General features: G+C 41.1%; 3 protein-coding genes across 4 annotated transcripts in view; 2 read left to right on the forward strand and 1 right to left on the reverse strand.

Moving 5' to 3' along the window:
- Positions 1-469: 469 nt before the first annotated feature.
- LRRC57 (leucine rich repeat containing 57) lies at positions 470-5,424 on the reverse strand. Its single transcript, XM_032188113.1, has 6 exons — positions 5,331-5,424; positions 4,583-4,747; positions 3,760-3,895; positions 2,409-2,677; positions 1,751-1,936; positions 470-1,160 (listed from the first exon to the last, which is right to left on the reverse strand). Exons 2-6 carry the CDS (start codon positions 4,664-4,666, stop codon positions 1,119-1,121), a joined length of 717 nt encoding a protein of 238 aa, XP_032044004.1. The 5' UTR covers positions 4,667-4,747; positions 5,331-5,424; the 3' UTR covers positions 470-1,118.
- A 92-nt stretch (positions 5,425-5,516) lies between these two features.
- On the forward strand, positions 5,517-9,620 carry HAUS2 (HAUS augmin like complex subunit 2). Its single transcript, XM_032188112.1, has 6 exons — positions 5,517-5,750; positions 5,997-6,089; positions 7,380-7,449; positions 8,035-8,167; positions 8,808-8,916; positions 9,055-9,620. Exons 1-6 carry the CDS (start codon positions 5,517-5,519, stop codon positions 9,202-9,204), a joined length of 789 nt encoding a protein of 262 aa, XP_032044003.1. The 3' UTR covers positions 9,205-9,620.
- A 1,988-nt stretch (positions 9,621-11,608) lies between these two features.
- STARD9 (StAR related lipid transfer domain containing 9) overlaps positions 11,609-13,623 on the forward strand; it is a 106,938-nt gene continuing 104,923 nt past the window's right edge. For both annotated transcript variants that reach the window (XM_032187767.1, XM_032187768.1), the window contains exon 1: positions 11,609-11,688. In XM_032187767.1, coding sequence (XP_032043658.1) covers positions 11,642-11,688 — 47 coding nt within the window. In that variant the 5' untranslated portion in view covers positions 11,609-11,641. The remainder of the gene's footprint in view (positions 11,689-13,623) is intronic.

Here is a 13,623-nt window from a genome sequence, read left to right on the forward strand (position 1 = left end):
AATAGATGCATCCATGCTTACATGTATTTTGCCAAGAAAAGCACTTAATACAGTTCTTCCTACCTCACTGTTTTGAGGATGCAGTACATCTTAACTGAATTACTACCACAGTGTTGACATACTTGACTTCTCTGCAGTCTCAAAGCAGTTGAAGTACAACTGTTACCAGCAGCTGATAGAACTGTGTATCCAAAGTGATTTTTTTTAATGATACCTTTGTAATATTGGTTAAAGTGACAACAGCAGCAGCTACACCAAATAAGCTTGAAATTCATTTTTGAAAACAATTTACTAAAATAAACAAGTATGTTTTCATTTTCAGTATAAGTTAAATAACTGCATACATTTTTAGGTCTTTCTAGATGCTTTTGAGAATAAGGCAGCAGCAGTAGGGTGACAGCTAAGACTTTTACAAACAGTCAGTGCAAGGATTTTATATTTTCCAGCAATATACATTTTACCGAATACATTGAAGGTAAACCTCATCTTTTATTTGATGCAGCTCAAGCAGAATAGGACTGTAGTGCAATTCCTGCTTAAGGGGAAAAAAGTCTATGAAGGATGCTCAAACCATGATTTGTTTACTGGAAGCAGTTGATATAAATTCAGCCATAACTATTTGTGCTTCATTAGAAAAACTTGTAGAGGTTAAGAACTAAAACATTATTTGTGAAAGTTCTTCTCTGTAGAAGAGTGCTTACTGCAAAATATACAACTTTTCAGATCTCCTTTTGATAGCAAAACTTCCATGTCCTGGAAAAATGTTTCCAGGAGAAAGTACTCTTATAGCTTAACGCACAACTTCCTGATGAAGGGGAACTGGCAAATTTGAAATGTTCTTTCCCTTTCTCTATTAAAGAATGAGCCCTGACAAAGGACAACATATATTGTGTTAAAAGCTATCGTGGCTCAAAATCAAAACTGGCCCCTAGGCAGGTTTATCAGTTCAGTACCCGTGTACTCTATTCCAGTTTATTCAATATGGCCTTAACAGACTGTACGACTGCTAGAGGGGAGTACTCTGAACATCTCCTTCACCAGTCTTGCTTCAGGTCAGTGAAGCAGGTGCCTCAGTCACTAACTCTTTTTATCAGGGATACACAGGATCAGAACAATGATCACGCAAACTTCTTCTTTGTAGCTGTAAATCGTTCCATGTACTATAAACAAAAGAAAAATATAAGAGTCAGAAATTAATACAAAGTTCATTACTATTGAAAGAAGCTACATTTCTGCTTCAGACTTGAAAGCACTCTGTACCTAAAGCATACTTTATTTCATAGATGCAACTGTTAGTGTTGTAAATAAACCAAAAGCTTTCTGCTATTTGCTATAATTGATTCATACTCTAGAATAGAAGTCCATATGGTGCAGAAGTCACATCTGACGTGTTAAGGATAAACTGATGTTAAACCCTTAAGACTGCAGTATGACTGAAAGTCTCCTTTTTTAATCCTGCTTTTCCATCTCATCAAAGGAAAGACTTGCTTCAACACACCTCTCATCATTAGCTACCCTTCAAAAGATGCTGATGAAAGAACAGAGATCACAAATCCTGTAAGAAAGGTAATATTTGACAAATTCTTGAAATTCTTTTTCAGATGTTAAGAATTCAATACAAGTGACAATACCAATAGACTGTTTATGCTTTCATTCACCAACATAACAGCTGTCTAAGAATTCTGAGGAGGTACTGGATAAGGAGTTCACCAGAAATTTATTTAATAAAAAAAAATAGAATCATACAAACCTTGTCATAACCCTCCAGTTCTCTAAGTTTCTTGATTTCAAAGAGGTTTCCTTCAACTGCAAGCAGTGAGATCTGAGAATCGCTGAGGATGCTTTGAGGAAGCATGCTGAGTTCTAAGCAGTTTTCCTCTAAACGCAAGACTTTGAGGCGTGGACAGTGGGAGATCTGCACTGAGATCTGGGAAATCTGGTAGAAATAAATTTAAGAAAAAAAAAGTCAGATGGGATTAAAATGTTAGTTATCCATGACTACTTAAAGTGACTGGTGTTTCAAACTAATACGGAATGATTATTATACTGTAAATTATGTTAACAGTAACTACTTAACAGTGTGTAAGAAGCAATAATAATGGTAAAAAAAAGTCCAAGTAACCTATTTTTTTGTGATGACAGACAATCTACACCTCAGTTTATCAGATTCCTACTCAATAACTGTTCAAATACTTGCTGTATGATTAAAGTCAGTATTTCTTAGTCAAATCAGGCAGTTGGACGTTTCAGACCATAAATTCTAGTTATGATCCCTCATTTCTACTGTGTGAAAGAGATATGTCTTTCAGCTATAAAGTTTTGATAATGTCAGCTTAGACTTAGTATGACCACAGAACATAATATAAATGGCTCTGTCCCAAATCCACATGCTATCTCAGTTACCGGACCTGGTTCTGATTCAAATTGAGTTCAATAGCTTGCAATTCTCCCACAGTGTCAGGTACATTTTGGATCTGGTTTTTGGAAAGATCTACCACATCCAAGTGACGAAGACCACAGAGTTGTGTCGGCACAGTCCGAAGCTGGTTTCCAGAAAGACTCAAGGTTTTGAGAGCTGAAAGTTGTCCAAACGCAGCTGGTAGCTGCCTCAAGTGATTGCCATTCAAATGCAGTGTTTCCAGTTTTTTCAGTTTACACAGCTCCTCAGGCAGAGCAGCTAGAAATAAATTACAGAACAAAGGGAATGACCTAAACAAAGAACAGTAAAATTCCATACCCATTTATGTCAAATGGGCTTCTGCGTGGAAAAGTTATTTCCCACAGGATTCCTCCATGTTTTCCAGTGAAAGCACAAATCCTTACACAGAAACAGAAGCCCACTGACAGCACATGGTTTCTAAATGTCTTCCATAAATATCTCAAAAATAATCATGATCTGCAAACAACAATCTTCAAACCTCTAGCTGAAACCACTACTCTGAGAGAATTTTACACCATCAGCTACGCCCTTTACTAACCACTTTGTCAGTGTATTCTATGACATTTGCTAGACCATACAATTCACAGCCTCGGGTCTCCTGCAGCCCTTTAAAGGTATTACTCAACTCACTCAAAAGTTCTCAACTAATCTGTACCATATCAGATAAGTCTCACTGGGTAAGCTCTCCTAGGGTTCATCCATCCCTCATTCTGTCTACACACATCTGTAGCACTCCTAAGCCATACTATGAAAACAAATTTGTAAATGACATTTGTTTTTCAAACAAGCAATTAATACACAATGAACACATAACAACAGTTAGCTTCTTCATCTCATCCTAATTTTTCCATAAAGAGGCAAGAAATGTATTTCTCATCCAAAAGACAGCATCTCTCATAGCATAAAGTTACCTGAATATTTTTAAACTTCCACTGATGTTTGTCCAAGAGAAGCAGCAACAACCATTCAATGGCCAATGTTTTCTACAGACCATCTTAATTGCCTGTTCTTTATGCAAGTACTAAACCATCTGACACTTAAACTTTCAGATCAGACAAGTCACAGCACACAAACCATATGGTTTTAAGTACTTACATGTCATTGTTAAACCGATAATACAACTAAGCTGGCAACTAGTTTTGGAGAATTTATGATTTGTAGTTTGTTTTTTTCCTGTACATGAATTCCAAAGATTTCAGTTTAGGTGACTAAACTTCCCATTTACATCCTGTGAGAGTTAAATCATTACATTTAGTTTTCGATCAGAGAAGTCATATATTACTTTAAAAATCTGTGGAGATAATAATTAGCGGGCATACTCAGTTTGTTGTTGTTTAGAACAAGGCTCTTCAAAAAGGAAAACTTCCCAATGAGTGGTGGCAAGAGCTCTATTTTGTTGTTTGACAAATCTATTGTCCTTAAGTTGCTCGTTAACTTCTGCAGATCTTCAGGAAACTAGGGGAAAAAAAAGGATACATCATCTAAATACTTGATACAACTTCAAATGTTCAAGTTATGTCGCTCTGAAATTTTAAATGAAAGATATATTACATGCTGTAATACGTATCACAATGTCCAATCGTCATAGTGTGCAATTAAGTTGACACATTTTTAATTAAAAAAAATTGTATTTTTAATACTTTTTTTCTCAGGAAAGGGAAAAAGATATAAAGGAGACAGTCTAACATCCAGGATGAGTACTTTTAATCCAAATAATTTAATTTAAAAAAAGGAGAAGGAAGTATAGACTATTCATGACTACAGCTAAATGCAGTAAAAATATCTAAGCATAACAAATTGTGGAGTATCTTTCTAGAAAATAATACGGTTATAAAATTTACATTTTGTCCCAAGTTTCTAGCCTTTCTTTTTTTAAAGCACAATAACATTGTAACTAATACTTCTTTAACATGCATTCACTCTAAAGCATAAGATCAGAAGCATGCAAGTGTCCTGAGAAGACAATGCAAGCAAAATTCTTCTCTGCCAAAAAGAAAGAAAAAAACTATTGAAATATGATTGATCACTATTTATGCGAAACACGCGTATGCAGTGCTTTATGACAACAATGAGGGGAGAATTTGCCTCCAGATGTGTCAGTCATACAACCAAACAGCCAGGATTCTATTACAGTTGCATTACCTCTGTAAGTCCCTTTCCTGTTAGCTGAAACACACCGGTTTTCTGTGCTGTTTCCAGGTGCGCTTTTAATGCACTATTTCCCATCCTCACACTTCCTTGTCAAGCGTACAGAGTTTGTCTGAGTGATGGTTTCAGCCAGTTTTTCTGTTTTTCTGTGCTGGAGGACTGCAATAGAAATTCTGTTATAAAGCAAATATAAAAAGCCATTTTATGCATAGTGTCTTAACACTAAAAGCTTCTCAATACACCGAACCATTTTGCTGCTGTTTGCATTGTCACCTCTCTAAAATTTTGGATAAATATTTACCCAGCTTAAGATGCATTCTTTATTGCAGCCTGCACATTGAAATAACGCAATAAATATGGTTAGAACTGTAGGGAAAACTTTATAGTTCCCACGTTTCTGCTCTCCTGGGGCCCAGTTATGTAAGGCTGTTGTTTATGGAGACTCTCCGTGATTTCAGTGGCATCTACCAGGACAGCGCTGCTTTTTATCCGACAGTTTCGTTCGGTTTCTTGGAAGCCCTCAGCGACAGGGCTCCTTTCTCTTCCTTCTCCCTGCAGTCACTGCCATCCCTCTCCTGTCACAGCAGCAGAGCTCAAGGAGCTTCAGGCCGGCGGATTAGCAGGGGCAGGGGCAGAGCCCGCAGCCGCCGCTCCCCCGGCCTCACCCCTCCTGCTCCCGGGGGCTCCCCGACCCCAGCTCCCCAAGCCCGGCGGCTCGGGGAGCCCCCACACCGGCACCTACCGACCCCGGCGGAGGCAGAGAGGGAGGGAGCCGCCCCCGCCGCGTCTCCCCGGCTCCCTCAAGCCCCGGGCAGCGGCCGCCCTTTCTCCCCGGCTCCCCGGAACCGGAACGCTGTCAGCGGGGCCGCCACGCCCGGCATGGCGCCCGCCCGCCGCTCCCAGCCGCCTCCTCCTGCATCCGGCCGCCATGGCGGAGCGGCGCCGCTCGGTTTCCGCGGCAACGGCGGCCGCCAGCCCCGGGCCCTGCGGAGGAGCCGCCAGCCCCGGGCCCTGCGGAGCGGGGTCGCGGGAGCGGGGGGCGGCGGGGGCCGCCAGGGCGCGGAGAGCCGCCGCGGCCGGCCCCAGCCCCTGGGAGTCCGAGGGGCCCACGGCGGCGGCGGCCTTGCTGGCGGAGTGCTTGGCTGAGGGCTTCGTCACGCAGGTGCGGGGCCCGGTTATCGGGAGCAAGCCCCCCGCCTCTGTCCGCAGAAAGGGGGGCGTTCTGCCGCGGTGGTTTTGTCCGTGTGGAGCCTAAAAGCAGCTGTGGGGATTTACAAGCTTGTCTGGCTATGTGGCTTGGAATAATGGTTGTGGTGAAAGTGCTGAAGCGCGCTGCTGTGCTGATATTGAGAGCTGGCCTGGTGCCTTCTCGCTGCTGACTGACCTCCTTGTTGCCTTGCTTTCACAGGAGACTTTGGATTCAGCCTGTCAAAATATCACATGCTTTGCCAAATTCGCTGAGAGGGAAAAAATTGCGAAGATTCGGGCAGAAATCAATGAGGTACCGCCTTTACTTCTGTCAGCGTACTCTTGACACTTCGTACTTAAAGATAATACATTTTACCCCATGAGGCAGCGAACTGAAATATGCCATTGTTTCATGTTTTTGTTTTGCTTTGGGGGGGGTGGGGGAGGGCTTGTTCTTGTTTTTTTTTTTAACAGCTTAGCTTTTTCAAGCTTTTTCCCAGTGGACTCAGTTGCCATAAAGCCAACAAGATGAAATAAGTTTTCAGTGTAATTGCCGAGATGTAGTAGTTTGTCTCTTTGACTGAAGCGTTACCTGAAGCTTTCTGAAGAAGCTGAAGAACAAATAAGAGTTTGTAGTTCACTTATATTCCAAAAAAAATGTGTTTTTTTTTAGGCTCTGGACCATTTTGTTGGTTACCTCGGTCACTTCCTACTGTCTGAAATTGATGGTTGATTTGCATTTTATGTTGATGTTTTCTGGGCATTTGCTCACTAGTGTAAGCTCCAGCAGCTACAAAGTGTTACTGCAAAATTCAAATTCACACAATTTAATTTTTTGGAGAATGAGTAAGTGGGCATCACCCTGTAGCAGAAGGAAGGAATAGTTTACAGCTCCTAGTGAGGTGGATGTTTTGCTGCCTTTGTTGGAAGGGTATACTTACAACTTCTTTCTTGGACAAATGTTTGACATGCTGTCAGTGAAAGAGGTTAATTTTTGTCTCCTTTCAAGGAAGGCAAAGCAACAGCTCTGTGTCCTGAAAAACTATGTCATTCAGTTTTGTACTTTCCTCAGTCTTCTCCTGTCTAGCCAAAATGCTCACAACTTTAAGCCACAGGAGTAAGTGTGCTGCTCTTGTGCTCATTTGTCTTTGAAAAGAATTAAAGCTAAGAGGTTAACCTGAGAGGTTCTCCCTCAGCTTAAAATATCACAAAACAGTGTTTGCCAAAAGGAGGAGACGGAAGTTTTGAGAGGTTCTTTTGCAGGATATAAGCTATGAAACTGCTTTGTAGGACATGTGACCATCTGTGTTTTAAGAATGAATTGCAGGATCAGTCTCTTGCAGCACACATACCCAATAAATCACCAAAATGTTTTTTTTGTATGTGTGGTTTTGTTTTTTTATGTTTCTTTCTATTAACCAACAAAAAACACACCTTGAGGGAAATTGGTAGTATGCTCTTACGCATGTGGCTACTCTCACAAGTGTACTGTCCCTCTTCTTACCTCTTCTTACCTCTCACCTTCTCCCTGCCCCAAGAGGGCCAGCAATATTTGGTTAAGTACATTAAAAATTCATTTTCATTTTGATTTTTATTCTTATAGAAGAAACTGGAAACTGAGATTCTGCAGTTGGAGAGAGAGACAGCAGACATTGTTCACCCTTTTTACTTAGGTAAGTTTTCTATGTATCATAGAAAAAAGGAAAATAATTTTAAATGACTGCGTCAGCAGATTTTTTTATTTCGGTACATAACACTTCTAGAAATTATTGCAGCTGTTCCCACTGCATAGCTTGTTAGAGGTGGCACGTATATTGTTAACCTTCCTCAAAAGAATGTTTGCATAATATATATGGACTTAATCAGAAGGACATGAAGTAGAATCTGTGTGATTCTAGTTTGCTAATACTGCATTATGCTAGTGAAGTACACTGTAATATTTCAATCGTATGGCATAGTTCTAAGAAGTGGGTTTCATCTCTTCCAGACAGTTTACTCAGAACTATAGATGATGTAAGACAGTTAACAAAGCTGTATCTAAAACATATGTATGACTTCAAAAGTACATAGGACTTCTTTTAGGTGTGTATTGATGTTAAGTCCTACAAAATCAACACAAGTCATTCTGACTAATGATATCTTTCCTGAGTGTGCACTATCCTGAGTGATAGATCAGACTTTTACTTCCTTTCTAAACAAGAAACTTTGTTCTTGTTCTAGCAGGACAACAGCTTCAACTTTGCAATTCTATTTTACAGACAAAAAATGCCAGATATTGCAAGATATGAACAGACACTTGGAAGCAGTACTGAAAGAGAAGAAGAAACTCAGGAAGAGGCTGATGAAGCCCATATGTCAAGAGAACCTTCCTATTAAGGCTGAATACCACAAGTAGGCATACAAAAAATAATGGTTCTTTCTTTGAGTCCAAATTAATTTGAGCTAATTATATTTTAGGAAAAATCAGATGCTTTCATTCACTTTTCTCTAGAGAATAGAAACAAAAAGTGATAGTGAAACCTCCTCTAAAAGGTAGAAGTTTGCTTATTGCTAATTTCATGGAAGCATAAATTTTTTAATGAATATTTGCCTAATTGGTTGGTTTTGCCTTCTGAAGACTACACAATTGATTATGTGTCTTTTTAAATGGATGTGTTAAATCCTTGATTCCTTTTGCTTCTCTGTAGGTAGGAATCACTACTGTAGCTTTTGGTGTCTTCTTTCCACTATGACTTGCTCAGAATAAGCGTGTGGGTGATTCCCAGAGATCCTTAGTAAATGTTTAAAAAATAGTGTTTCTCATGCTCTAAAAATCTAGTCCAGTTACAGAATTATGCACTTCAATAACTCCTGCCCTACTTGTTGAGAACCATAAAAGAATTGTAATTGCACTTAAGTTCATTAGATGACTAGGAACTCTATAAAAATAGAGAAGAGGACTAAGGAAACCCATAGTGGGAAAGAAAGGAACACTTGAAAGTATTAGGTTCTGTGTTGTTTGCACAACTTTTGAGCTCATTCTTGGCTACAGGTACGTAGTAGAGTTGTTGACTGAGGCTGTGTCTTTCGTTGAGAAGCTTGAAAGTCATTTGCAGAGTGCGAGAAGTATCCCTCAGATACCAACTCTCATGAAGAACATGGTGAGTAGCAAAAAAAAAAAAAAAAAAAAAAAAAAAAAGGAGCTTCTCAATGCTGTTTAGTTGCTTAGATTATCTTTGTTTCCTGCTAGCTTAACAGCCTGACAGGTTATAGAGATAAAATCTAATTCTCTTCTTCAGGACGTTGCTTTGACAAAAACAGAAGTGCTGGTGACAGACTTGGAGGAGCTGACAGAGCAAATATTGGAATGGAGGGAACTGCAAAAAGGAGTGTATTCTGATGGTATCTGCAATACTGCCGAATTGGACTTTGGCTTATCTTTAACCTAGCACAGCTTTTTTTTTTTTCCCTCATATGGGATGGCTATTTGAAAAACTGCAATTTAAGCCTGTGAAAAGTACAACGTGGTTGTGCCTTAATACAGCGGGGATTTTGTAAGTAGTTATATTTATGTTCTGACATTATAGTTCAATGATTATCCATTCTCCAACTATTTAAAAAAAAAACAACCTTTGAGCAGTAGCTCATAGGAAGGCAGACTACTGAAAAGACTGTTTAAGAGTTCTTTTTTGAAATAGTTGGGCAGGATTCTCTTGGAGCCTGTATCTTTGATGCAATTTTGTTTTGATTTTTCTCATGTGTTTGCTGCAATGTGTCTATTCATTTTTGTAAGTATTTTGATAATACACTGTATTTTGTATGTACCTATAAAACTTCAATAAACGCACTAGATTTTAAGAACCAAGTTTATTGGTCTTCATTTTGTTATGGAATCCCACATTTAAAAACCAAAGAGTGGTTCCAAGTGCTGTGGAAGCATGGACAGGAGCCTAACAGTTCAAACCAAGGAATTAAATTAGTTTTAGGTTACAGTTTATTACAGCTATGATGTGGTTGATTGGGAATTGACTTGATGTATAGCAGTTCTATAAATTTGTAACCTATGTTTCTATGATAGTGATAAATACATTCTTCAGTCTTTCCTCTTCTATTGCTTGTCCTGTATCAGTGACCTCCTTAGAATATAACTTTTTCCATGCGTATGACTAACAACATAGCAACTGTGACTTGTACCAGTTCACAGTCTCAGGAACTTTTATGTTTTGAAAAGATGTGTTCGTAAAATGTTACTGCCAGGACATCTATAAACCAGGACAGTTGTTGTCTTTCGTGGACACCCTGTTTTGTATTGAAGAAATGGAACAAACATGCAGATATATTGCCTTCTGTTACTGCATTGTCAGTTATCTGAATTCTTAGTTACTACAACGTGTTGATTTCTGCTTTTAAAAACGAGCCCTGTATTTTTTGAAAGTAACCACTAGGTGGCTCAGTACCACTCCAGTATAGTATACAAGTACTATACAAGATTTTCCTCTGCTGATTTTCCCCTCTGCTGCTGCTGGGACATGTTAAAAAGACAAATGACTTGAATTAAGTCAAGCAGAGTGTCAGGAGATAGGATGATCTGAGAATATAAACTGGAATTTGAGTCCTGTAAGCTTGAATAGGATCCCATTGTGGGATTTGAGCCTGAGGTCCCCTGTGGTTCATTTCATGCTTTGGAAATCATGGTCTTCTATGCAATTGCAGAGGAGCTGCAATTTTTACATTCTGTGAGATTGGAAGAAACAAAATCCAGACTTCTGGAATTATGGTCCATTGTCTCTATTGCTGGTTTAATTTCTCTCTCAAATTGTCTTACAATGATTCTTTAGGTCAGTCAGGTAAACTAAAGATATTGTAATCTAAGGCTCAGAGATAGGATTAAAACATTTCTTGTTAGGTTATTCCTTATAATTCCTTGAAATGAAGATTATTTTATTCTTTTGCCATAGCTAAAGAGTTGAGCATATTTTCTTGTTTTACTCCAATATTGGAAAGCTGTCTGTGGAGATGGTAGGGTTTAGCTAATGCAATTTGCTATTGACATACTGATTCTTTCTTTAGTGTGACTGAAGGGCTAAATCTGTTGAATCAAACAGTGGTTTACAGCTGGTCGTATTTAACATCACTGTGGTGGGTCACGAATTGGGAAAAGCAAGTTTGAAGGATTCATCATGGACTTCATTCTGGAAGGTTTCTGTATTGTACTACCTATCATTTAGATTCCATGTTTCTGGAGCTTAAGTCAAGTCACCTAATGGGCAGGTCTATACTTAAAGTATATATAAATAGTGTAATTAAATGGAAATGTAAGCAGAGATTGCTTTATAACATGATCCTATCTGGTGTAAAAGTACTGTAGCTGAGTATTCAGATACAGCCAGTTTCTAATTTTTAGAAATACCAAAGCCAGAAGCAAGTGCAGTAGAAGTAACACCTTTTGTTTTCTTTTGCCAGTCAGAAATTCCCTAACAGGCCTGCTGTCCTGGTCGTGGCTGACAAATGCTACTTGCTCTCACATCTTCCCAGTCATGTTGGTAGTTGACAGGGACAATGTTCTAAACGCAAATTGTTCATGTTTTGGTGGGTTTAACATGAAGTGTAAAACCTTTGTCGACGCAACAGATTAAAATTGCTTTAAATTGATCTTTGAAGGTTTCAAAGCTGTAGGAGGGCTACCTCTCGCCACCACTTTGCTCGCCAAACCCGGGGAGGGTGGCGTGAGGGCAGCGGGCCCAGGCCTGTGCTCGGGCCGGGCCCGCCCCGGGGGCGAGGCGAGGCGAGGCGAGGCGAGGCGGGGCCGGGCGGCTCCGCCCCGGGGCGCGGGACCTGGGGCGCGATGCGGGGCCGGGGCGCGGGCGGCCGGGCGTGAGGCGAGCCATGGCCAACGTCAAGGTGGCCGTGCGGGTCCGGCCGCTGAGCAAAAGGTGCGTGGGGGCGCCGCGGGGAGGCTCCGTGACAAGCTGCGGGGCGAGGCGGGGCCGGGCCGGGCAGCGCCGTGCTCGGGACGGGGAAGGGGGAGCGGGGCTGGGGTCGCCCCTCCGGCGCGCCCAGTGGCTCGGGAGGCTTGCTTGGGGACCCCGAGGCGTCCCTCCTCCTGAGCTCCCCCAGACGGGACGGTTGTCATCCAGCGTGAGGGAGGCTGCTCTTTCTCCTCCCTTGTTGCTGGGATTCCCAGAGCCGGACATTGCCGCTGGCTGCTCCGCTCCCCCCCCGGCTGCTGGTCTCCGATGGGCAGGGCGGCAGGCAGGCAGGACGGCTTGAGGACAACTCCCCCAAACAAGAAGGTGCCGCAGCACAGCACGCTGGTGGGCTCTGGGTCTAACGTGTGGCTGAAAGCCTGCGGGCTGTGGAAGTTTGGGGAGGAAAGGGAAGGAAAAGGAGATTTTAGTGGCTTGTAATTTACGCCTCCTGTCAGAGGAATGCTGTCGCACTCCGGGCAGCACTGCTCAGAGGGCTGTCCCAGAGACAGGGCTGCCTTCTGGTTAGTGGGAGTCCCACGCTGCCTTCCGACTTCAGTGCCTTGTGTGATAAATACCCCTTTCACGGAGTGGGGAAAAGGATTCTGGAAGAGGTGCCCAGCCAGCAGTACAGCAGCACGCTTTGCACTTTTAAGGTCTGATTTGCCTGTGGATTTCTTGCAGGAAGATACCAGAGAATGCTGAATAAAGTAAAATAATGTAAAAACAAATCCCAAACAAACTAAAAAACAACCAGCCAAACGAACAAAAATAAAACAAACAACAAACATGCAAACAAAACAACAACTACAACAAAAATACTGCTAGTCTTAAATAATAGAAAAGGGAAAGCTGGAAAGTAATTTACAGGTGTTCAATAAATTTTACCTTTGGCTCAAAACCAACTGATCCAAAAATATTCTAGCCATAATGACATTAAAAAAACAGATGTTCGGGTAATATAATTCTGATCTATAACACAGCTGTGGATAGAACAGATTTTGATAGATAGTGGCATATTTTAAGAAGAGTTGCAGCATGGAATTAAGCCAAGTTTAGCCTTTCATTGCTTAGTGTTGCTTTAATGTTGGAGATATTCTCTGTCTAATCTACTTCCATACTTCCATTCTCTATCTTATCTACTTCCATAGTCATTCCTAGCACTGACTGGTTAAATAAATTGCCTATATAAATATAAATTGCCTATATAAATATACTCTCTAGAAATAAAAAGCAGTACACAAATGCAAAGTATTAACATTAAAATGCCAATTTTAATGAGATCAAGTTGTTCAGACCATAGGACTCTTGTTTCAGCGTTGCAGAGTTCTCTGGAGATTGCAAATACTTCCAAGTTTGACTTGACGATGTGTTTCATTGTGCAGCCAATTAGATTTGTTTCTCCCACAATAGCATTTGGCTTTGCATCACTTTTGACTTAATGTTTCTTCCCCGATGGGTAGTATTTAACAGTGGATACATGATTACAGCATTAAATAGTGCCTATAACTGTGACAGGTAGGATGTGACAAACAAAAACCTTTGACGTAGTCAGCGTGGGCCAGCAGTTTGATAGAGGGTGCAGTTTGGGACAGTGGGTGGGAGCAGAAACACAGCCTGGTGCACAAGGGTGAAATGAATCTGGCACTGAAATGGAAATGTTTGTACAAAGGGGAGAACAGAAACCCAGGGGATAAAATGGGCAGAGACTGTTAAATAATTCCACCTGCTCCATCTGTGGCAACATAACTGATGGGATGGGCAAGCAGAGACCAGTCCTGTGGTATTTGGCCCCAAAGGCAATTGCTGTTTATTCCCTGCATTGTGTTGCCACAGCTGAGGTCAGCAAAAGCATTCATGGTGGCTTTTAATTTTTCATAATGGGGAAGGAGAAGTGATCAA

The sequence above is a fragment of the Aythya fuligula genome, chromosome 5 (genome assembly GCF_009819795.1).
Source record: "Aythya fuligula isolate bAytFul2 chromosome 5, bAytFul2.pri, whole genome shotgun sequence".
Taxonomy (NCBI): domain Eukaryota; kingdom Metazoa; phylum Chordata; class Aves; order Anseriformes; family Anatidae; genus Aythya; species Aythya fuligula.